Source organism: Dreissena polymorpha, chromosome 3, assembly GCF_020536995.1.
Source record: "Dreissena polymorpha isolate Duluth1 chromosome 3, UMN_Dpol_1.0, whole genome shotgun sequence".
In the NCBI taxonomy this organism is placed as follows: Eukaryota; Metazoa; Mollusca; class Bivalvia; order Myida; family Dreissenidae; genus Dreissena; species Dreissena polymorpha.
The window spans coordinates 63,345,735-63,373,052 of NC_068357.1; the positions used below are offsets into that span (position 1 = coordinate 63,345,735).

General features: G+C 36.3%; 1 protein-coding gene across 4 annotated transcripts in view; it reads right to left on the bottom strand.

Moving 5' to 3' along the window:
• Window positions 1-27,318, bottom strand: part of LOC127874454 (radial spoke head 10 homolog B-like) — a 64,651-nt gene that overhangs the window by 29,162 nt on the left and 8,171 nt on the right. For 2 of the 4 annotated variants that reach the window (XM_052418784.1, XM_052418786.1), the window contains exons 2-9: window positions 21,287-21,331; window positions 17,676-17,820; window positions 10,726-10,784; window positions 5,980-6,094; window positions 4,876-5,082; window positions 3,946-4,122; window positions 2,676-2,817; window positions 1,836-2,004 (exon numbers count right to left, since the gene is read on the bottom strand). In XM_052418784.1, coding sequence (XP_052274744.1) covers window positions 1,836-2,004; window positions 2,676-2,817; window positions 3,946-4,122; window positions 4,876-5,082; window positions 5,980-6,094; window positions 10,726-10,784; window positions 17,676-17,820; window positions 21,287-21,331 — 1,059 coding nt within the window. The remainder of the gene's footprint in view (window positions 1-1,835; window positions 2,005-2,675; window positions 2,818-3,945; window positions 4,123-4,875; window positions 5,083-5,979; window positions 6,095-10,725; window positions 10,785-17,675; window positions 17,821-21,286; window positions 21,332-27,318) is intronic. The other 2 variants (XM_052418785.1, XM_052418787.1) reach the window with 2 other exon arrangements.

Consider the following 27,318-nt stretch of genomic DNA (forward strand, 5'->3'; position numbering starts at 1 on the left):
ATCAGCTATATCCTGATCTGGTAGGGGACTAACAAGCAATACACAATATATCAGCTATATCCTGATCTGTTAACAAGTAATCAGGCTTGACAAAGAGGAACTTCTCCACCAGTATCAAAACTGCTTGTCCAATCCCCTTAATAATGCTTCATAATACGAAAAATAGTTTGACAATACTGTATCTTCAAAACATGTTTTAAAATAGTTCACAATGAAATCCAAAAGGACTTAAGCACATGTAGTTCACATCAATAACTGGCAAAAATGACAATTGTTAATTTCAATTTTATTCTAGTCAACATGATTATACATAGTAAAAAGAATATAGACTGCGACTTACATAACTACCGGCAACTAGTTTATGGCAAAGTTCTCACATATCCAATTCCATAAGATTTCAGTTTGACAAATCATCGCTTAATGACCAATCCCACAAGTTACGACCAATAGAAGCATCGATTTTGTTTTCAAACGATTTCAAATGGAACTTTTTTTTAAAGATTAATCACAGTCTTTGAGTGTGTCTTTTAAGGTGCTCAAATCCAAATTCAGATAAATTTTCAAATACGCTATCAGTAATCCTCCATGTTGAACTGATTTCATAAAATGTACAAGACGCAAATTGTGAGTGGACAAGCAAAACAAAATGGCTTTAACATTGGCTGATACAGAATCTTACTCCAAATGAGACTACTCAATCTGAATTTGATGGAAATGTAACAATGTTACAGAGGAAATGATGGCTAATGATTGGAACTGTTTTTTTAATTTATCCCCACCCAACATCGCCCAGAATTTATATAGATCCCAAAAATTGTCCAGGACACTAAAAAGTCTGCGTATTTCAGGTAGCCGTGGAACATTCTTGCTTAGGAAGCAATACACTTTATATCTGCTATGTCGGACAACATGGGATACTGAATATTGCACCTGCCTGTAAATGCGGCGCAGGCTTGAGATACATGGGATACTGAATATTTCACCTGCCTGTAAATGTGGCGCAGGCTTGAGATACATGGGATACTGAATATTGCACCTGCCTGTAAATGTGGCGCAGGCTTGAGATACATGGGATACTGAATATTGCACCTGCCTGTAAATGCGGCACAGGCTTGAGATACATGGGATACTGAATATTGCACCTGCCTGTAAATGCGGCGCAGGCTTGAGATACATGGGATACTGAATATTGCACCTGCCTGTAAATGTGGCGCAGGCTTGAGATACATGGGATCCTGAATATTGCACCTGCCTGTAAATGTGGCGCAGGCTTGAGATACATGGGATACTGAATATTGCACCTGCCTGTAAATGTGGCACAGGCTTGAGATACATGGGATACTGAATATTGCACCTGCCTGTAAATGCAGCGCAGGCTTGAGATACATGGGATCCTGAATATTGCACCTGCCTGTAAATGCGGCGCAGGCTTGAGATACATGGGATCCTGAATATTGCACCTGCCTGTAAATGTGGGGCAGACTTGAGATACATGGGATACTGAATATTGCACCTGCCTGTAAATGCGGCGCAGGCTTGAGATACATGGGATACTGAATATTGCACCTGCCTGTAAATGCGGCGCAGGCTTGAGATACATGGGATACTGAATATTGCACCTGCCTGTAAATGCGGCGCAGGCTTGAGATACATGGGATACTAAATATTGCGCCTGCCTGTAAATGTGGCGCAGGCTTGAGATACATGGGATACTAAATATTACGCCTGCCTGTAAATGTGGCGCAGGCTTGAGATACATGGGATACTGAATATTGCACCTGCCTGTAAATGTGGGGCAGGCTTGAGATACATGGGATACTGAATATTGCACCTGCCTGTAAATGCGGCGCAGGCTTGAGATATGTCTGGTGACCACAAACAGGACCTGACTGGCCTCATCATCGCGGTCAGCCTCCACAAACTCATTGAGCAGGTAGTCAAGGTCGAGCTGGAAGCTGGGGCTAACAGTGTTACGACTCTCGTTGCTGTGCACTGACATGTTGTCTGAAACGGAAGAATAAACATTGTCAGAGTCATGCTATAGGAAAAGGGGACTCAATGGGTGTGTGTAAAGTGTCATCCCAGATTAGCCTGTGCAGTCAACTTTCTGCCTAGACATGATTTTCATTTAGAAAAGACTTCCTTCAAACAAATTATGCCATAGAAGCAGAAAGTGTTGTCCCTTATTAGCCTGTGCAGACTGTATATGCTAATCTGGGACCACACTTTAAGCACATGCATTGAACCAGAAGCCAGGCTTACTTAAATTGTGCACGCTCCAGGGAATCCACTTCACTCTATACAACAAATTGAAAGAGTGCAATCATGATCTTCTTAGAAACAAGAAAAAAATACTTCTCGCATTTTGTGGGTATGGTTTTGTTTTTGAGCAAATATACTAAGCACTAATGTATTGACAAATATAACTTCAAAGCTTCAAAATATATTCAAAGATGGGCTATTTTAAAGAACTGGCTTGAAATTCTTACACTCTTAAAGAAAGAAACCAAATGTATCACAATCACATTCCTAAATTCACCTTGAAACAATCATCATTTCCAGACGCTTTTTTTGCACTTTATATGATCCAAAAGAGTAAAAAATACCATCCCTAAATCTCCTAGCAAGCCAAATTCATCAATGACAAGGTTCTTTCAACAAGACAGCTATGTTACCCATAGGGAGAGGTGTGCGTGTCCGTATGTTGGTGAGGTCAGGTGACGAGGTGCCGTCCATGGTGAACTCTGGGTACTCCACAATGTGGTCTCTCTCAAACATGCCCTCGTAGATACGGCCATTCTTGAATGTGAACTTGCCCTGGGAAGTACCGGTGTATATTATATTCATCATAGCGTTATGTTGATATTTGATTCCTATAACACTTGCTGATATATATTTGTTTACATCAGATTAACAGGTAGTTGTTATATCAGTCAATGTTTAGAGTTAGGTCATATAACTTGGAATAAACTATCAAGTAATCATTTTTAGAAAACACAAAAACAAAACAATTTCAACAAAACAAACAATTTGATAGCAAGGTGTAATATATTTCAGACACAAAAAGCAACAAAAAACAAAGAAAAAACAAGAAACCGTCGGAGACGGGTGATGCTCCCCAAAGTTTGTTTTTGTCACAATATTGCACAATATATTCAGATAAAAGGAAAATGTCTTGAGGGGCATAACTTTGGACAAAATAATACGATGGATGGTTTAGCAACTTAAAAATTTCAAAGGGCCATAACTCTCTAAAAAATAATCTAACCAGAACCCACAAATAACATGCGCATCTCCTCAAGGTAGTTAAGCTTCCCATAAAGCTTCATTGAATTCCAGTCAGTAGTTGGGGGGGGACAAGAATTTCAAAGGGCCATAACTCTTTGAAAAATCATCCGACCAGAACTGGCTGATAATATGCACATCTCCTCTTGGTAGTGAAGCTTCCCATAAAATTTAATTGAATTCCGGTCATTTATTGCTGAGAAATAGCCCAGACAAAAATTGTGCACGGATGGACGGACACACACACGGACTGACGAATTGGCGACTATATGCTCCCCCCCAAAAAAATGTTGGGGGAGCATAAAAAGAATTATATTTTACCAACATTAAACACAATTGCTCATTACGTCATTATTAACTTGTCAAAGGTAAAAAATCTTTCAATCATTCCTGCTAAAAATGCTGCAGCTCAGCAATTTTTTGCATTATCCCTATTAACCCTTTCTCCCAAAAGAAGCAAGGTGAAAATGGCTTTTGCAACCAGCATAAAACCAGAACAGCCTGCGAGTATCTCGCAGTTTTTTCAGGTTCAATGATGTTTGCTCATCATCAGTATCTTAGGGTTTGAAGTGAAGCCTTTAAAACTTGAGTCTTGGAACTGGGTATCTTAATGTACAGAGTTGAAACCTTACAAGCAACAATAACAAAACAAATTGCTACCTTTCCATGTTTCATGTTGTTTTTCCAGCCCCCTTCGTACTTGGCTCCGTTGGCATAGTAGAACGTGCCATAGCCGTGTCTTAAGCCGTTGACAAAGTCCCCATCAAACATGTTACGTAGTGGATACTGGGACCCCAGGACACGACGTAGCAGCCAGATGTGCTGACCTACACCATGCTGTGGGTGGGAAAAGAAAATGTGTAAAGTGTTGTCCCAGATAAGCCTGCACAGTCTACACAGGCTTATCATGGTCAAAACTTTCTGCTTTTATTGATTTTTTGTTAAAAAGACATCTATTTTTAGCTACATCCAGCCTTTGCATAAAGGTTTGTCTCTGATAAGCCTGTGTGGACCGCACAGGCTAATCTGGGACGACATTTTATGCACATACCGTTAATGAAGTCTCCATCAAACATCATACCTAGAGGATATTGGGAGCTGAACTAGCGACGTTGCAACAAGATATCCTGCCACACACTGTGCTGTGAGTGTGGAATGAATACATTGGAGTCTTGCCATGGGTTAATGGGGCTAAATGCAGGTTAGCATCCCCAAAAGCTAATTAGGGACAACAGATTTTGCTTATATTGCATTTTTGTTAAGAAGAGACTTCCTTCAAACAAAAATAGCATAAAAACAGAAAGCATGGTACCTGATTAGCCTGTGCATCCCCACTAGCTTATCAGGGATGAAACTTCACACATATGCATTAAGCCTTGTTTTCCCAATGTGCGACTCAAATGACAAAGCTAATCCACAAAATGCCATAATGATTCCTTATATGAACCACATGACAAAATAACAAAAATAATTGAAATTCCAAAGCTAATACACATGATGTTTCATGTGATAAGAATTAACATTTATTGTAATAAATCCCCTATTACATAAAAACCCTTAACACTACAGTGTGTGACCTCCCATACTGACCTGTATCCCGTTCTCCCACTGTCCGGTGTAGATCTGATCTCGGTCCACCCACTTCATGGTCCCCTCTCCATGCCTCACGTTGTTGAACCACATGCCCTGGTAGATATTTCCACTCGGGTACTGGCGTGTGCCCCAGCCGTGACGTACGTTGTTTACCCAATCACCTTCATAGTAGGACTTCCCCGCTGAGTCGTAGTCCATGCGACCCTGTAAATAACAGCATGGAAAGAACTGAGCAACACTCTGTGAACATGAGGTTTAATACATGTGCATTAAGTGTTGTCTGGATTTGCCTTTGAAGTCAGCACAGGCTAGTCATGGATGACATTATCCAATTTATGGTATTTTTATGTTTAAGAAAGTTTCTCCTTAGTGAAAATCCAGCCTAGATGGAACATGTGGTGCCTGATAAGCCTTTGATGACTGCACGGGCTCATCTGAGATGACACTACCCACATGCATTAATAGCAGCATAAAAGAAATTAATGATCTTGAAAATCCCTTCATCGCTCACATGTGCATTTTGATGTGTTTGTAGTCCCTTAGAAAATCTAATTACAGACATTTCTTGCTTTATTCAAGTTTTAAAGGCTTCATTTCCAACTCTTAGATACTGACAAGCAGCAAACAGCATGAAACCTGAACAGACTGTGAGTAACTTTGCTTCTCATTGAGAAAGGGTAAATAAATGAAAGGAAGAAATAAACAGTTTAAATACAAATACAACAAAAGCATCAACTATTGTATAAATTGTAAGTTACCAAAAATGCAGACACAAGTATACTATGATCGGATCATACAGGATGGCTGGTACTTATTGATAAGAAAAATGTGGAGTGTTTGAAGTTTATGAAATTACAAAATAATTGTTTTATCTTTCAATTAATAATCCTCTTATGGCGATTTAATTTTTATTTCTATCCAAATGATAACATGATGACAACTGGGAGAATTTTCCCTTATTTACCAGTTCTTTTGTAGCATAAACAAGTCACAAATCATGCACTAAAGCATATCTTAATTTTAATAATTCTTCAAATACTTTCGCAATTTTTTTTCACTGATGAATATTTTCACCAAAAAAGCAATCAATATTGTACCGACCTTTCCATGGCGTTTTCCCATGGCCCAGTCCCCACTGTAGGACATGGCAGAGTTGCGGCACTTGAACGTCCCCACACCTTGTCGCTTTCCAAACACTACGTCCCCATCGTAAGTGCTGAAAATGAAATATTATTTAGACTTACTCTAGGAAAACTGGGTTTAATGCATGTGTGTTCAGTGACGTCCCAGACAAGCTATTCAGGGAGGACATGTGTGTTCAGTGACGTCCCAGACAAGCTATTCAGGGAGGACATGTGTGTGCAGTGACGTCCCAGACAAGCTATTCAGGGAGGACACATTCTATGTGTGTTCAGTGACGTCCCAGACAAGCTATTCAGGGAGGACATGTGTGTTCAGTGACGTCCCAGACAAGCTATTCAGGGAGGACATGTGTGTTCAGTGACGTCCCAGACAAGCTATTCAGGGAGGACATGTGTGTTCAGTGACGTCCCAGACAAGCTATTCAGGGAGGACACATTCTGCCTAAACTGGATTGTCCCTAAGAAGAGACTTCCTTTAAACTAAAAATACAATAAAAAGTGGAAATTGCTGTCCGCAATTAGCCTGTGCGGACTACACAGGCTAATCTGGGACAACACTTACAAACAGGCATTATTACCAGTTTTTGCAGAACATAGCTCATACAGAAACATATGCAGTTTTTTAAAAGCAGAATTTGAATAGGACTTCAAAAAGAGCTTATTAAACATGGAACAAAGGTTCATGATATAAATATAGGCTGACTTTAAACGCTTTGATATCAATTTGCTGATGTTAGTTTACTTAAATTCGTGGCCATAATTATTTCATATACAGACCAATCATTCATTGCAACAGTAACATGCATTTTGATATTATGAATAAGAAATTTAGTTTTCCATGAATAAGATGTTAAACATTTGAGCCATTTAACCCTTTGTCACATAGATACGTATTTTGACGCATTATAGGCCTTTCTTACTAGATTCAAGTTTTAAAAGCTTCATTTCTAACCCTTAGATACTGATGAGCAACAAAATGCATAAACCTATGCTGTTTGCACATAGCCATTTTCACTTTGCTTCTGTCAGTGGGAAAGGGTTAAACTGGGCTTAATGCATGTGCATAAAGTGTTGTACACACATGCTGATCTGGGGCAACACTTTCTGCTTTCATGGAATTTTTCATTCAAAAGAAGACCCTTCTGAACAGTTATATAGCAGACTGCACAGGCTAATCTGGGACAATACTTTACGCACATGCATTAAGCGCAGTTTTCCTACAGACTGGTTTATTTTTCATAAAAATAAACAGGTGCCCAAATATGCAAATACGCAATAAAACGTAAAATATACTGGGACAAACCAAAGGAGCATAAAGGGTAATCTAGGATCCCTCGATGTGTACAGGCAGTCAAAGGATAATACAAAATGATCTTACATACATTTGATTATTCAAAATAGACATAACAGCTTTGTGGTCACTTATTCTCTGTCAATATATATTTATAGTAATGGCCAGTGCTGTATTTATTTCCAGTGTAAATCTGATGTATTAATTGAAAATCAATCTTTTACAATATTAACACCAAATCAAAATAGGATCTACCCTGCAGGTAGACCTAGTTTCAGGACAGGGTGGCGTGACAATAATTCAATTCAAATATCGATAAAACTTGAAATTGATTGACAATCTAAACTCTTTTCTTGGCTTTGAAAAGACTTTGTATTGAACTGAAGACTTAAATTCTGCTATGTAAATGCAAGGGACATTAAGGAAGTTTGCTTAAATGAAGTATTTCTGGTGCAATTTAAATACACCACTAGGTTAGCTAAGCAAACTGTTTGTTCATGCCTTACATGTCAATATAAAATATTATAATTGAGAACATCTTATCAAAGAATGTGATTCATATGTTTTGGTAGATAATTAATTTATTTAATAACTTTATCTGAAAGAATTTCACATTAATAGGCACAAGCTTAAGTCTTTTTTCTAATGGTGGTCAATCAAAGGTCATATTAAATTTCTTTTAGTCAATAACAGCCCTACAGGTTCAATGACAATGCTTGAATTTAAGGATACAAAGTACAGAAGCACAAGATTTGGGAAAGTAGCATTTGAGGTTTAGGTCCAAGTTTTGGAAACAAATAATTGTCACACCTGAATTCTTGGTAACTCTTATTTCAGCGTATTTGTACTTATACTAAAAAGGATGCCATAACATTTATGATTAGATTCTATTACGCAATGTTTCCCACTTGCATATGCATATACCGGTATCAGAGCTCCAGATAAGGTTTTGAGAAATTCTTAACATTACTACCAGATTTTCAAAAAGAATTCTTAACTCTGAAGTTTTATTCTAAACGTTACTAAATAAGTTTTGGAAAGTAATAATTAACTTTTCTAAATGACCAAAAAATAAATAATAGTGGTTATTTTCATGCATAAAAACAAAATAAACATACTAGCAACTTTATTAAATATACGAGTTCAACAGTGTCTATTCAGTATTATACAATTTTATTTTTCATATGCCTAACTGTGCTTAGACTGCATGCCTTTGATGAATTTTTTCATATTTCACAATTAAAACGGGTCTCCCCTTCAATCTTTTCAACGATTAGCCACGGGAATAGTCCCTTCCACTCGTTCAATGTGTTTTTCTTTAAGTTTGGACCCGTCGTGTCGCGGTTTTTTTAGCTTTTCCGACTGTGTCGGCAACTGAACATACATGTACAACGTCTTATAAGATCTTTTCTATAATGTCTTTCTTAACATTCAACTTCGGCTCACTTTGCGTACAATATGTTAAAAGCGTGTTTTTGCACGCTTTGCAGTTTTTTAGGACGCTCTCTGGTCGCCGCCATTGTTTTTTGACAGATAGACTGTACACGCCGCTTTTATTGGAAAAAATGCGCTTCTTTAAACAAACCCGATAACCATTCTATATAAGCAACGAAAAGAACTTTAATGCGCGAAAAGAACTCAATAAAAATCGATACGAACCGATGTAAAAATAATATTTGTAACTTGATTTTGTAATTCTTAATGGTACGACAAGATTTTAAAATAAATACGTAACAGACTTGAAAATAATTTGTAATTACGAATATACGACCCTTATCTGGAGCTCTGCGGTAAGTATGTGCAGACTAAGAACACCTACTTTGCAAATAAACATGCGCCCAGTTTGTGCTTACAAATTAAACATCGATACAATCTAGAGGCATGAGGAGTTAAAGTATCAATAAGTGTAAAAATTAAACCTAATAAATGCAATTTATCCCACTTTTACAGCGAATTCAGTTGATTAAAGCCTCGTTTATTAAATTTTTGCTATAACCAATGGCACGAAATGACGTCATTTTTTCGACAAAATGACGTCATAAATCCAGCGAAATTATCCATATAAACTAATTTTGTTTAAACAAGAGCTGTCACCATAGGATGACCAGTGCTCCAGCTAGGCCTTAATTGAAGGGCGCCGCGCCCTGACCTCCCGAACCTCGGCCCTGCCCCCCGAACCTCCGCCCTGCCCCCCCCCCTTCCCCCCCCCCCCCCCCAAAAAAAAAAAAAAAATTTTTTTTTTTTTTTTTTAAATATGATTTTTCATAAATCTCTTATTACATTGTAATTACTTTAATCCTCATTGAAGACATTATATTTGAATGGTTTAAAAATAATGGGAATAATACAATTATTTATAACATATAAATTAACATGCAATAGGAAGCATTCCAGAAACACCCGCGCGCTCGTACGTGCCCTTTTCACAAAATACTGCGCGTCGAAAGTGGCCTTTTGACAAAATACTGCGCGTCGAAAGTGCCCTTTTGATAAAAAAGCCCCCCTGCCCTTTTCAAATCCTAGCTGGTGCACTGATGACTTATGCTCCCTATAAACGCTTGATAGAAGTTATGAGCTTTTTTCGAAACCTACATGTAAACGCAGATTTTGAAACCTAAACGCGGACCCTAAGTTCAAGGTCAAGGTCACAGGGGTCAAAATGTGTGTGCGTATGGAAAGGCCTTGTCCATATACACATGCATGCCAAATATGAAATTGCTATCTGAAGCGACATAGAAGTTATGAGCCTTTTTTCGAAACCTAAATGCAAAGTGTGACGGACAGACGGACGGACGGATGGTCCGATCACTATATGCCCTTTTTTGGGGGCATAATAAAAAGGTTTACTGAATAAAAAGTGGGACAAATAGAATAATAGGTTAGTGTTGATTATAGATCTGGTTTATGATGCTCTGCACGAAAACGAAAAAGCATTCACCAAGGCTCATACTCTTTGTTTTCTTAGCCTCGCATGATAAACCTACGTTTAACCTTCTTCAAATAATGGCAAAAACTTGTAAAATTGCACACAATTCAACAGCTATTGTGTGAAGCAAGTTCCTACCTGCCGTCAGTACACTGATACAGTCCCTTGCCTGTCACTTGGTAACCTACCTCCCGTCAGTACACTGATACAGTCCCTTGCCTGCCACTTGGGAACCTACCTCCCGTCAGTACACTGATACAGTCCCTTGCCTGTCACTTGGTAACCTACCTCCCGTCAGTACACTGATACAGTCCCTTGCCTGCCACTTGGTAACTTACCTGCCGTCAGACCACTGGCACAGTCCCTTGTCTGTCACTTGGTCACCTACCTGCCGTCAGACCACTGATACAGTCCCTTGCCTGTCACTTGGTAACCTACCTGCCGTCAGACCACTGGTACAGTCCCTTGCCTGTACTTTTGTTACCTACCTGCCATCAGGCCACTGGTACAGTCCCTTGCCTGTCACTTGGTTCCTCATGAACTCTCCCTGAAAATATTACAGAAATATCACATTTGTAGGACATGTATCACATAATGAAAACATCACAGATATATCACATGTAAGGCAGATATCTCATAGGGAAAATATCACAGATATAACACATGTGAGAGGAAGATATCATGTTGATATCACATGTATGACAGATATCACATAGTGAAAATATCATGAGTGCAATGCAGATATCACATAATGAAAGTACCACTAACATATCACATGTGAAAGGCAGCTAGCATATCATGAGAATATCACTGAGGTATCACATGTGTAAGGTATATATCAATTTATGAAAATATCACTGATATATCCCAATTAAAAGGCTTATATCACATCATGCAAATTTCATAAAGATATCAAATGTGTAAGGCAGATATCAAATAAGTGAAATATCACAGAGATATCACATGTGTCTAGCATATATCACATACTGAAAATATCACAGAGATATATCAAATAATTGAAATATCACAGAGATATCACATGTGTAAGTAAGATATCACATAATGGAATTTATATGAGGATATATGAGATGCCAAAATGAAAGCTATAAGACTGACTTAATTACAAAAATAAATGTTGCAAAATTTTAATTAGTTTGTCCTTCTTTCATGTTGTATTTCAAACTGCTCTGGCTCTGTGCTGATTATATATGACTACAAGCGAGATTCCAAACTTTTATCCCACAAGTACAGAAAATACTTGATATACACTAATTTCATACCTGCATTTGTAAATGATTGGGATAACGCTTCACTATCCTGATAATTTCACTGGACTAATATGTAAATTATGTGCTGAGAATGATTAACATACTAGGTATTAGACTTCATGAAAAGTAACAAGGCATGAATAAATCATGATTTGGTTCTGATTGTTTTTCAAAAGAACTTAAGAATCAAGCATATGATGTTTCCAAGCTCTTCTGGCAGTTACTGGTAACTAGTAGGTTGAGAAGGCAGCTTTCAGTGAATAAGTTCTCATAAAAGCTGCTTTTTTTATGCAATTTATGCTTCACTAATTAAATCCTGGGGAGCCATCTGAAGATTGTACAATATGTCATCAGCAGATAAATGGAGCTTAAATGAATATTACAGCTTTTGTGATGTTCAAACAGATTTTGTAAGGATTTGTAAGGATTATTAACCCTTTGCATGCTGGGAAATTTGTCGTCTGCTAAAATGTCGTCTGCAGAATTTCTAAAATTAGCATTTTCTTGGATTTTTTTCAAAGAATACTATCAGAATAGCAAACAGTTTGGATCCTGATGAGACGCCACGTTCTGTGGCGTCTCATCTGGATCCAAACTGTTTGCAAAGGCCTTCAAAATTCGGTTCCCGCACTGAAAGGGTTAAAGCAATTACAGAACTCAACACATTGAAAAATATTCTTAGTCTTAAATCTAAGAATTGATTGGTGAATTGAACAATGAAATATGTTTATTTAGCCATAACAATGTTTTGAAGACAGCAATTTAATATCAAATTCAACCAATACTCCTTCGCACACAAATCAATTTCTTTGACATTTCTTGCATTTAAGGAAATATTAAGAGTATTGTACTGTCCAGTGTTTGGCAGCCATGGATTAGGACATTATTAGCAACAAAATAAGTGTTGTATGTATATACTTGTATACACCTTTTACTTAGTAATTGTCACACAAACACCTGATGAAAACTGACCATAAACAAAATGTATACCAGGTATATTATTTCAACTGAGGCGAGAGCCACCAGGCTTCAATAAAATCAAACATGATGAGAACAGGCTTAAAGTAACTCAGTGGCCTTAAAACTGGTGTAAAAGACCATAACAAGGTAAAATCAAATCATGGAGCATCAAAAAGCTAGCTGAATATTTCATAACATGGTCAGGTTGAAGGGGAGTTTAGATATTGATCAGCAATATTGAACACACATCAATAGTGCCTCAGGGTGCAGTACACATGTATACCAGAGGGTACATGTTGAATTTGGGGTTAGTATATTGTACCTTGAGAAAGATATCTAACCATTCCCAGTAGAAACAAGGCCTCCTAAAGCTTGTATTTTGTAAATAAATTGTAAGAAATCCCAAAATACTGTTGGAATTTGTAAACAAATAACATACATCTAGGAAGACAAAATATAAGAGTTATGCCATTCCACATTAAGGTTACAATCTCATGTCTCAAAATCATGCATGTAAATAAAAGCTTTTCACGACTTTGATGTGGACAAATATACTTAAGAATAATTGGGCTGTGTTCTGAGAATACTGGGCATAATGCATGTGCGTAAAGTGTTGTCCCAGATTAGCCTGTGCAATCTACACAGGCTAATCCGGGACGACCCTTTCCGCTTTTACGACATTTTTCGTTTAAATGAAGTCTCTTCTCAGCAAAAATCCAATTTAGACGGAAAGTGTCGTCCCTGATGCGGACTGCACAGGCTAATCTGGGACAAGACTTTACACACATGCATCCAGTTTTCTCAGAACGCGACTCAATGTATCATCATATACTTGAGCCTCCCTCTGGCAAAATGGGACTTAATGACTAAAGTGTCGTCCCAGATTAGCCTGTGCGGACTGTACTAAAGTGTTGTCCCGGATTAGCCTGTGCAGACTGTACTCAAGTGTCTTCCCAGATTAGCCTGTGCGGACTGTACTAAAGTGTCGTCCCAGATTAGCCTGTGTGGACTGTACTAAAGTGTCGTCCCAGATTAGCCTGTGTGGACTGTACTAAAGTGTCGTCCCAGATTAGCCTGTGTGGACTGTACTAAAGTGTCGTCCCAGATTAGCCTGTGCAGACTGTACTAAAGTGTCGTCCCAGATTAGCCTGTGTGGACTGTACTAAAGTGTCGTCCCAGATTAGCCTGTGTGGACTGTACTAAAGTGTCGTCCCAGATTAGCCTGTGTGGACTGTACAGGATAATATGGAGTAACACTTCATGCACATGTATTTAGACCCTTTTTTCACAGAGTGCAGCTCATTTATATCAATTTGACCACTATTAATAATTTGTGCTAATGAGATTTGTCTTTTTAATAGAGCTTGTAAATCACAAATATGTTACCTAATTTTTCATATACTCAAGTAAACTATTCATGTGTAAGCTACTGGATAATTTCTGAAAACCACCCCTTTCAGAACTAAATGCCAATGATTAGAATAATAGATAATAACTGGCAACCATAGAAACCTGAACCCATGACATCAAAGACAAATTTAATCTTGTGTCTTGAAATTAATTATCAAAGTCAACCGCTAATGTTTCTTCAAACAGAATAATATATATTTTTCTTAAACATTTCTTGCCTTCAGGGAAATATGAAGAGTATTGTACTCCCTGATGTGGTCATTGCGACTTTAAAAACTAATAATTAGAAATAAAGCTACACCATTATGTCTTTCATAAAAGTTTTATATCAATTGTTGAAAAGTCATTATCACACATAATTGATAGGTATCATCTTTATATGCAATTAACAAATAGAACAACTCTGAAAAATTCTAAAGACAATTGATGAAAGAAATTGCAGGATATATTGAGATAGAGTCTATGTTATTTTTTGTTATTATATATTAAGTTAATAGATATTTACAAGGGCAAAAACCTGTGAATTTTTTTACAAAATATTACCACTCAAATTTGGCTGTTTCCCAATTGCTTAAAATATTTATTTTTTTCACATAATCCAGTCTCTTTTCCAGAAAGTCAGAAAATATTGTTTAAGTCCATTTGATATTTTTTTTATTGCATGTCATTAATCATGTAGTTTGAAAAGGGAGCTTGAAGTTTGTAGTTAATACAATTTTTTTCCATTTTCAGTAAGATTAACAATGACCTTGATCCGATCGGATTAAATGCAGGCTTGCTATTATCAAAGCTTCATAAAGCTTCGTCCATCCAAAATAATGTAATTGAACAGTAACAACCTGACTGATGCCGACCATCTGCATCCGATTGTATAAACGCTGGTTAAAGTTACCGCTCGGTAACTTTCAAACCTTGGTAAGTTTGCAGTTATTCAAGTTTAGTAACCTTCAAGGTAACTCGATTGTATAAACACGATATACCGCAAAGTAACCAAACTGCGCGTAGTGTAATTTAACCAACGGTAAATTTAACCAAAACATTCCCACAATGCATTTTCTAAAGACGTAATTTTCGCGCGAAGTGTCACGCTTCGATTTTGTTAACAAACAAAATAAACAGCATGTATTTTTTTTATCAAATTCATTTATTTTACAAATGATTTCACAATAAAATGAAGTGTACATTTTAACTATGAGTTCATCATATTATTCAAAGTGTTTACGAACATATATGACCAGGGCAAAATATATAATGATGTCGGGATTTTCATCATTTAGCGGAATCCCTGGTGCTTCCAACTGCGAAAGAGTGCTTGCAAAGACGCATATTTTTCTTGTTGTTTTAAATGATGTAACATATTCATGGTCGTCGTAACATGCTAGCCTATTCTTCTAATTTGGTTTATAGCCCGTTTTCCTGACTGCGTTATAAAATAAAATCTTTCGCCAAATAACGATTTTAACACATTCAAAGTACAAAGCTGAGTATATCATTAACTTAAAATTACATCCGAAAATCGCCCTGTCTTTAGTCCAATATTGCATATTGAAATTGAGAAAAGTGCGAGTCTTTTTGACGATTTATTATAAACGCAACTTATTTCACATGTACATGTACTGTATATCGACATATTTCAATTGTCAATTTATCACATTTTCCTTACTTCGTGCAATGTGGATTGTTTATAATCGGTGCATATACTTGTGACATTTTTGAATGTACAACAAGCCATACAAATATCGCACAATTCATAAATAATCTGCAATATTTGCTTTCCGATTTAATTCACGTTAGGCATAGGGATGTGTAAAGTATAAGATGGTAAAAATAGCACCACACTGGAATTCGGAATGTCCCATTTTGTACATGGATATTATCGACTCATTTATCTGATGTGTAATGGAATGTTTTCCATTCTTTGTTTATTTATATATTAAATTATTTTCTTGTACAATAAGCGCATTAACCATTGATAAATAAAACATTGTGCAACCGAGTTAACCAACGGCTATTATTTGATTAACTGCTCCGGTTCATTTGAACAGTAGTGATGTAGATTACATGACGTAGCGTGTGACGAAGAAGAAAGTTTATCGAGTTCATAAACTCATTTGAATATAGTGATAAGATGGCATAAGGGTCTTTATTTAACTTAGTTGCAATAATCCAACTCCCAGCTATTGACCCTCCGGGGTTACATGTTCCATACGGCATGTTCCATGTCAAGTCCCCCGCCCAGAAACCGGGCGGCAGTTTAATCCGAAATATTAGCCACATAAACTATTTTTTTGCATAAATAAACATAAATAGATCGTAAATATATCCATAATGCGAAAATAAAAACAACTTACAAAGTTTCAAACACGTCAATGGTTCTTTTAAATGTATATGTTTTTGCGATGGACAAAGCCAAGTATTCCGAGTAATTCCGAATTCGATAATACGCTATAGACCATCTCCGGAATCCTCGGCGAGATAAATCTCGTTTCTAATCTACCAATCGTAATATACATGAACTATCTTCAGAACATCCGTAAGATAGCTCGAATCGTCAATTCAAAACTTCAGCTTTTTGGTTTGATAACGGGTTTTGTATAAAGTTTTTGTTTTGAGTATTTCTCCACAATTTCGCTCGCAAATTGATATATCGGTAATAAAAGGTATTGTGTTTGTAACGATGTATTAGGTTGATAAAACTCGATGTTATAGACATACGTGAGTGATAATTTTTTGACATTAAAAAATGGGTTACAAGGAAGAATTCTGAGCTGTACGTATGTACCTATAAAAGCTCAGAGCATTCAAGAAAAACTATTATTTAACTATGCTAAAATAATTATTAAAGACTCTTAAGATGCAAAAATGTCAATTATTGAGTAAAATGGATTATTTATGGATTTTAAAGGATTATTAAAGGTAAGATACTAGTTCGAACATGTTTTGGTTTTTGTTTGTACTTTGGCGTTCCCTGTTCTTGGAGAAATGATTTTAACATGGGCGCCATTGATGCATCGGATCATACACGGCAAACCCATAACAGAATATAAAAAACACGTCCTTTGCGTCATTAAATTCAAAGTCCGAAGTCGGAAAACGTATTGCCCTGTATAATAAGTCAAATAAAGTGTCAGTCGCTGCAATTGTCTGTTTTCGAAATTGTTAAGGTTGTCGATGGTTAGCTTTTATAATGTCGCGCGCCGCGGCCATTTAGTGTAAGTTACCTCTCGGTTACTTGTACTTACCCACCTAGAGAAGCAGGGTATGTTTTAACTGGGTTTTAACCGATCAGTATAACTAACCCAATTTTATACAAATGCTTACCGACCAGAAACCAACAAGTTACCGACTTTTAACTGCCGGTATGTGGTTAACCGCCGGTTTAACTGTTTATACAATCGGGTGCTGGCCGCTACATAGCAAATTAATAACCAGGATAGTTTACTTTGTAAAAACCTAGTTCAAAACACACATCTATCTATGACAAATCTTTTCTCTTTTTTTCTATGATTAGTCACCTAGAGTTCAGCTTCTTTAAGTATAAGACTTAAAATTTATTGTAATTTTTTTCCAAAACAATTAGCACAAGAAGCTGTAAAAGTAGCAGTTGTTATAGTACTTATTATTTTCAGATCATTAGAAATGTAATTATTGACAATATTATAGTTCAACCTACGCTTTACCTTAAACAATCCCAAATTACTTTTGTTTTATTTATAGATATCAAGTTTAATATGCATAAGGAAATGTTAAGAGTTTGAGCAATTTCTCTATTTCTAATGAATAAGCTATGGGTTCCCTACCTCATAGGTGACTCCGTCAGCCCACTTGTACTTGCCCCGCCCATGCATAAAGCCATCTGCAAACTGGCCCTTGTACTCATGGCCCCCAGAAAATGAGGCCTCACCCTCACCATGGTACAGACCTCGCACCTTGTCACCAGAGTAACTGAAACAACATGGACAGAATTGAGCTAAGCACTTGGAAAAGAGGGTGTTCTGCTTGTGCGTAAAGTGTCATCCCAGAATAGATTAGCCTGTGCAGATTGAACAGGCTAATCAGGGATGACACTTCCGCCCAAACTGGATGTTCCCTAAGAAGAGACTTCTTTAAAACAAAACAAGATGTGTTTGTGAAACACAATGTCCCCCTATATGATGTTTGACCTTGTAGGATGACCTTGACCTTGTGAAGGATGACCTTGACCTTTCACCACTCAAAATGTGCAGCTCCATGAGATACACATGCATGCCAAATATCAAGTTGCTATCTTCAATATTGCAAAAGTATTCATAAAATAAGCGATTTGGGCCACATATATTTGACCTCTGACCTTGAAGGATGACCTTGACCTTGACCTTTCACCACTCAAAATGTGCAGCTCCATGAGATGCACATGCATGCCAAATATCAAGTTGCTATCTTTAATATTGCAGAAGTCTTTATAAAATAAGCGATTTGGGCCACATATATTTGACCTCTGACCTTGAAGGATGACCTTGACCTTGACATTTCACCACTCAAAATGTGCAGCTCCATGAGATACACATGCATGCCAAATATCAAGTTGCTATCTTCAATATTGCAAACGTCTTCATAAAATGAGCGATTTTGGCCACATATATTTGACCTCTGACCTTGAAGGATGACCTTGACCTTTCACCACTCAAAATGTGCAGCTTCATGAGATACACATGCATGCCAAATATGAAGTTGCTATCTTCAATATAGCAAAAGTTATTGCAAAATGTTAAAGTTGGCGCAAACAGACCAACAGACAGACCAACAGACAGACAGACAGGGCAAAAACAATATGTCCCCCACTACTATAGTGGGGGACATAAAAAATACAATAAAAGCCAAAAGTGTTGTCCCTGATTCGCCTGTGCAGACTGCACAGGCTAATCTTGGACGACAGTTACACATATGCATTAAACTCCATATCTCAGAGAGAGGCTCAAATGGTTTAAAACCGTGACATTATGAGAAGATCAATCCTATCATCCCTACAAGGAACTTATATGGCAAGTAACCAATTGCCAAACAATAAGACAGCGAACAATTACAGCACATTCTTTTCTTTAAAGTAACATTACTATTCAAATTCAACGAACATTTCATACAATTGTTCGTAAAATAATCTTAACCAATTAAAAATCAGTGTTCCTTATGGCAATTGACGAAATTTCAACGTCAGATGTGGTCTGGTAAAATAGATGTTTGTAGATACAAAATGCTCGTTTTTGTTATTGTTTTGCATATCTATTCATACGACACATGAACACTAAAGTGGTGTTCGTGTGTCATATGAATAGATATATCCGCGGGAATTAATTGTGGCCACAAATAAATAAAAACGAGCATTTTGTATCTACAAAAATCTATGTAATCATACCACATCTAGCGTTGAAATTTTGGCTATTGCTATAAAGAACACTGATTCTTAAGGTGTTAACTTTATTTTTCGTTGATTTTGAGCGTTATAGAGACTTTTAAATTAATTCAAATGAAATGCCCATTTTTATATCAAATGTTCCACACACTGTTTTTCTTATTTAACAATGCTTCTTATAAATATTGACAATTCATCAAAATGGCCATTATATTATCATAAGGTCATCCACAGTTCATGAAAGTGCACTTGTTAAACCTTGTCTTCAAAGGTATTGTACATATATGAATATTTATGTAAAAAAATATCCACAGAGAAAGAAACATGTATAACAACAATCGAAACAGATGTCACCTCTAAATAATCAATTACTCTAAGGGGCATTTTGTTTTATTCCTTGCACTTATACTATTTATTTTGTTTTATCTGGTTATTTACTAAGGAAAAATACATAAATTATCAGCAAGTTGGTGCATGCATGTATGATCCACATGTTTGAGGCACAATCGGTTAAGTGCCCGGCTTGAAAGACTTGTTTATTTTGAACAGTTGTGCGAGTTTGAATTGCAGTCCAAAGTTTCCTACCAACATTTGCATTCCTTACCATTTCCTCGTTTTTAAATTAAACTTTATGCTTCTAGTAAACACTGGAATTCCTATAAGTGTGTATTGTTTAAGTTTTAAGGCAGAAAGTTTATTAAATTTGTAATCTTAAAATAATAATTTTATAAACAGAGGTTGTCTTCCAGCCGTTTGATGAACAAAATTATTCTAATTGATAACAGAACAGTTTTTTTGTTCAAATTTTGGGCCCCATTCCCAGTCAAAAAGTATGCATTTCCCAGATCAGGGACCTTAAAATGACCCAATTGAAGAATTCAATTAAAATAAAAGAATTTATCTCAACATTTTAATCCCATCCGGCTCTATAAGTTAAACCCTAGTAAATAAATGAAAAACTTTGAACCTACATTTTGAAGCATTTGTTAGCAAAACAACAACTACACTAATTTACCAATTTTAGTCAGAACGCCATGATTTGTCCCAATCCAAAGGGACCAAGCCCTTTATCCAAAATGGTGGAAAAAACACACTGCAGAACAAAAACAGCACTGTCTCTTTGAAAATTAAAACATATGGTGTCAGTCAAACCTGCAACCACAAAGAGTTGAATATGATGTTGTGACTGAGATGCAGGTATATTACCCCTTTACTTACAGTGTCACAGTCCCATAGCATGCTCATAAAAACGGTTGTAAAAAGAAATATTATATTATAATTATGTGTTTTTTTTCAATTGATGTGGTTGGCGGGCAAAGGTACACCAATTATTATTAAAAAATAATAATCCAATTTGGTAAAAAACATTTAAATATCACAGAAAAGATGTCTGCGCAGTATATTATTCATAAAGTCATCAATTACTCATTAGTGCTCATTTTGTTATAATCGTCCAATACCTAAATTAATAATTATGTGTATAAACCACTTTTCCAGTCTACTACTTTGACAGCTATCAATTACCAAGCGATTTACCTCTGGTCAATAATTGAAAGCATATTTATTATTCCCTAGGCCATGATTATATTTTGACTTTGCTTCCTCACATACATAAGACATGCCCCCTATATAACTCATGCATTAGATCTTCTTGAACTTTGCAATGAGCCATTATTGGTAAATAATTCAGTGAGTTATTATAAATATTTACAAACTTTGAGAATATATCATCTCATTTTTATTTTTTTATTTATATAGTAGGAGTTTTGATATACCAACACTTAAATGATTATCATTTGAACACAAAACAACAACAAAAATTATACGATTAAATAAAATAAAATTTGTCATTTCAAAATTGCAACCTATAGTGTTTCTAACACACATTTTACTTTTGATTTATTCACAACTCAAGAACAACTTAGGAATCTTTATCAATAACAGGTCTTGAAAACAAATCTGAATAAACAACACAAACATAACAAAATTCAAACATTTCCAATTCAAATCAACCACAAGTACCTTAGGGTTTCCATAACGATACATCCTGCAGTCACATCACTAATCCTTAAAAACAGATGTACAGTAAATATTCCTCCATGCAAGCAACACTACACAAGTATGAAGCCTCCTAACCACCAGTGATCAACAGTACACCATATCCTGGCAGAATTCATTCTAATACCCTTTTACTTGGCCGATACGGATCAAGGAGGGATTCAAATCAATATGAAGTTCAATAGTTGATTGCAATCTACCGCAGACTACAACTTTCATTCAGTCTTCAAAGAACAAAGCCCACAATATTCTGTATGGACTAATAAATGCAGGCTAGCAATAATGTGAACAGATTATGACACTGTTGCACTTAAGGAACTAATGAATACATTTTAATAATTAGTTCATTAATCTGTCATATTGTCTAATTGGTCTAACAAGTAAGCTAAGTAGTTTAAAATTCCCTGCTCAAATAAACCACAAAAAAGAGACACAATCCTGAGCTTTTATTTCTAAAACGAGTACATGTATGCACGATTTTAAGAACTTTTATTTTTTCAGTCTAAAACCAACATTTGAATATGTAGAAAGAATGTTAAATCAAATAAATTATTTGTATTTCTTGCGAAGTTATTTGCGGAACACATTTTTATAAATTTGTGTAACAATATATAAATAACATTGTAAACTCAACAAGAACTGTGTCTGTGAAACACAGTGCCCCCTACTGCGCCGCTTTGAAGCCATGTCTTTGACCTTGAAGTATGACCTTGACCTTTGACCACTCAAAATGTGCAGCTCCATGAGATACACATGCATGTCAAATATCAAATTGCTATCTTCAATATTGCAAAAGTTGTGACCAAAGTTAAAGGTTTGGGACAGACACACACACACAGACAGGCCAAAAACAATATACCCCCGATCATTCGATACGGGGGCATAAAAAGGTCAACAGCATTAAATAAATGATACATTTCAATAAAATTATATACTTAAGCAATAATGATGCATATTGCCTAAGCCCTTGTTTAGACTATATTCCTTCTTCCTCTGCTTTTCACTTATTGAGAATTGTATTGCCCAAATGATTGCCTCTTAGTCAAAAACAGTATTATCATTTCTAATGTGTACAAGTTTATTTATTAATAATTAACAAATATAAATGTGCAATACTTTCTTTTTATGCTAATGAACACAATAATAAAGCCAACAGATAAGCAGGGAACATGTCAGATAGTTTACTCTTCCATGTTAGAATACTATTTTATAAGTATTGACATGGAAGGGCGAACTTCAACTCAAGTGTTGTCTTCAGCTTGATAATTGTTGAGAATATGGTAGCTTTACCACATACTTGAAAAAGTTTCTTTCTTTCTCTGCCTTTAATTTCTCACCGATTGCCATGGCAAATGTATCTGGGAACTCTTTCAGTCCCTGACTTACCCAAAAGTGACCACTGTACAGGCCATCAATCATAACACACTGCTGACTTAGCCATCAAGTAAAACACACTGCTGACTATGTCATCAATTAAAACACACTGCTGACTTAGCCATCATTCAAAACACACTGCTGACTTTGTCATCAATCAAAACACACTGCTGACTTAGCCATCATTCAAAACACACTGCTGACTATGTCATCAATTAAAACACACTGCTGAATTAGCCATCATTCAAAACACACAGCTGACTATGTCATCAATTAAAACACACTGCTGACTTAGCCATCAATTAAAACACACTGCTGACTAAGCCATTATTCAAAACACACTGCTGACTATGTCATCAATTAAAACAAACTGCTGACTATGCCATCAATCAAAACACATTGCTGACTAAGCCATCAATTAAAATACACTGCTGATTATGCCATAAATCAAAACACACTGCTTACATTGCAAACAAAACACACTGATAACATACCATCAATCAAAACACATTGCTGACTATGTCACCAATCAAAACACACTGCTGACATAGCAATCAATCAAAACACACTGCTTGCTATGCCATCAATCAAAACACAGTGCTGACTAAGCCATCAATCAAAACACAGTGCTGACTAAGCCATCAATTAAAACACATTGCTTACATTGCCACCAAACAAAACACACTGACAACATTGCCATCAATCAAAACATACTGCTGACATAGCCATCAATCAAAACACACTGCTGACTATGCCATCAATCAAAACAAAGTGCTGACTAAGCCATCAAATAAAACACACTGCTTACGTTATACCAAAAAAAAACACTGATAACATTGCCATAAATCAAAACATACTGCTGACATTGCCATCAATCAAAACACAGTGCTTACTAAGCCATTAATATTAAACTAATATATTTATGTGTTACATAATTTAAAAATCAAAGCATCACCCTGGAAAAACAGTGATTTCCCCCCCCCCCAAAAAACGCTCTTTTTCGGCTGTTTCCCAATTGCAAATTTTTTTTCCCAAATATCATATCATACCATAATTTTCCCCAACATTGCCCCATTTTCCCAATAAACTAAATAATTTTATAAATCAGGGCTCGACAAATCCACTCGCCCGCTCGTAATTATGAGAAGAAATCGGCTCCGCACGAGTGAATGTTCCGGCAGCGCTCGGCCTGCAGGGCGAGTGGCATTTCTGGCCCAAAAGATTAAAAATTTTAAGTTTTAACACATCTTTACCAAACAAAACAACGTTAAATCGACAATTAAAAATTAACCGGATGTTGATTTTTGCACACTGCGCTAAAATTAGTCCTGTTCCCATAACGAGTCCATACCGATATGTTCCGTGAATGTATCCTATACAGTACGGTATAGAGTCTTTTAATACTGCTAAAAAATTCGTCTAAATTCTTAACATCTTTAGATTTAAAGAGTGGCTATTCGCAAGTTTTAATGGACGAAAATGACAAAGAGAAAACTGCCTTTTGTACACACAGAAGCTTGTTTGAGTTTAACAAAATGCCTTTCGGACTCTCCAATGCTCCTAAAGTGTAATCATAATGATTGTGACCATGAGGACAAAATGAAAAACAAACAAGTTAAAAGTGTGTTAAAACAGTTAATTAACTTTATTGAAGTTCATGAGTTAACAGTTCTATATGATAACCAATAGAAAATCAAAATATATCATATTAGTTACTGATTAATTGCATTTTTCAATAAATTGCAGGGCAAGTACATATTTTAGCAGGGCAAGTGAAAATTCTTAGCTACTCGCCCTGCAGGGCAAATTGAAAAGAATCGGATGAAAACTGTGGACTTTATCGCGTAAACAAGAAAAAGTCTAGCACACGCACGCACGGACGACGGAAACCACGCCATGACATAAGCTCTTCAGGCCTTTGGCAAGTAGAGCTAAAAAAAATTGTCGACCCCTATAAATGATTTACAGGGATAATTCTGTATAACGAGTGCCAACGAAGCATGTCAAGAGTTTGCCGAACGACAACTGACTTAACTATTGGTTAGCGAAGGTAGCCAGATATATGCGATTGTACATTGCTATTCACAACCCTCTATATTGCGGAGGATACCGGAGATAGTAGATGTATAAAGATTGAGCATGCCTGTTTTTAAGTTAGCGTCCAAGATGGTGGACAAGAAGAAGTGAAATTAGGATCTGTGAGGGGTTGACACTAAGGCACATCCTAACGACATTCACTGCCTGTACCTAGGTGGGCGGGATTATGTGTTTTATATCAATAAACTGCATTTCAAATAAGCTTTTCAAAGATGTACAAATCTTAATACAGTACGAACAGATGACAATTAAATCCCAGAGTGAAGTCGGAGACAACAAATGCTTTTTAACGAATCATATCTCGAAATAAATTTGGAACGTATTTTTATCGAGAAAACACATCAGTACCTATTTTTAAACGGAATTCCGCTAGTCTAGATATGGTTTTTGATTGGTTTTCTCGCAGTGACGTGTTTTCTTGATAAAAATAGGTTTTAAACTAAAAGCCAAGATCGCCCAAGATCATCTGGGATCAATGAAGGTATCAAACTTGACATTAGCACAGAGTAACATTACAATTATTAGTTATTTATCAATTTTAAATAACTTTAATTTGTTTGATCGATTACAAGTGTTGACAATCTTTTTTACGCAATTCAATTAGCAAAACTAATATTAAAGGTTGATCCTGGCTTTTACTTTAGTATAAAACTTAAAGGGAGTTAACCCTGTACAATTTCACGACTACCGTAACACATTATTTTGCAAAATTAGCATTAGTAAGGCAAGCTAATAAGAATGATTGAATCATAATTGCGCATTTCCACGCACAAGAAAACACAAGTTGAATGATAAATATAAATGTTTTGATAATACTTGGGTCAGGGCACATGAAAGATTGGTCAGGGCTTGTAGGTTTTGCATTTACTAGCCCGAATGGGCTAGTAAAAAAAAGTTAGTGTTGAGGCCTGAGGATGTACAGTGAAAATGACAAACAGGGCCCTCAATCCATTTTAGGGGAACGGGTTGCTACCCTCATGAGGGGGAATTTTCGCGGCGTTTCCCTTTTTGGGGGATTTTTTTACTTACTCTCTCATTACTACATTTGTACATGTTTGCACTATATTCATTTCTTTTTTCATAATTAAGTATGTTTGACAACATTAAATTGAAATCAAATTGAGATATAATAATCATAAGACACATCTTTAAAAAAAAACAAGATGTGTTTGTGAAACACAATGTCCCCCGATATGATGTTTGACCTTGAAGGATGACCTTGACTTTGACCCTTCACCACTCAAAATGTGCAGCTCCATGAGATGCACATGCATTTCAAATATAAAATTGCTAGCTTCAATATTGCAGAAGTGACATTACATGAGCAATTTTGACCCATATATTTGACCTTGAAGGATGACCTTGACCTTGACCTTTCACCACTCAAAATGTGCAGCTCCATGAAATACACATGCATGCCAAATATCAAGTTGCTATCTTCAATATTGCAAAAGTATTCATAAAATAAGCGATTTGGGCCACATATATTTAACCTCTGACCTTGAAGGATGACCTTGACCTTTCACCACTCAAAATGTGCAGCTCCATGAGATACACATGCATGCCAAATATCAAGTTGCTATCTTCAATATTGCAAAAGTATTCATAAACTAAGCAATTTGGGCCACATATATTTGACCTCTGACCTTGAAGGATGACCTTGACCTTGAAGTATGACCTTGACCTTTCACCACTCAAAATGTGCAGCTCCATGAGATACACATGCATGCCAAATATCAAGTTGCTATCTTCAATATTGCAAAAGTATTCATAAAATGAGCGATTTTGGCCACATATATTTGACCTCAGACCTTGAAGGATGACCTTGACCTTTCACCACTCAAAATGTGCAGCTCCATGAGATACACATGCATGCCAAATATCAAGTTGCTATATTAAATATAGCAAAAGTTATTGCAAAATGTTAAAGTTGGCGCAAACACACCAACAGACAGACCAACCAACCAACCAACCAACCGACAGGGCAAAAACAATATGTCCCCCACTACTATAGTGGGGGACATAAAAATAATTTTTTTTAATCAGGGGGAATTTTTCCCCAAAAAAGAGGAAAGTATACTTTTCAGGTGAGGGACTGCGGCCGAAATTCGGCCACAGATTTGATAGATTGAGGGCCTTGACAAATAACAATAAAATTAATTACAGATAATGGGATATCGTATAGTTAGTAGGCAAAAATGAAATGCATTTTGCAAATTATGATAGACTACATTTTAAAGATACAAACAACAAATAATATTAGAAATCTGCACAGTGAACGTGTGTCACGGAAACCAGTGTTGCAAAATTGAAGTTCAGTCTACTAACCAAGTAAAAGCATTTAAGATGGGTACGCGCATCAACATATGGTAAGAATTCGATTTGCTGCCCCCTCGCTGCGGAACTCCCTAAGGCCACGACTTTTATATTTCTTGGTTTACAAAACCGCCGACCCTAATTTTTGGAAAATGGGAAAAAAAATAAAATCGGAAAATTGTCTTTTTTTATATATTTTATTCCCGACC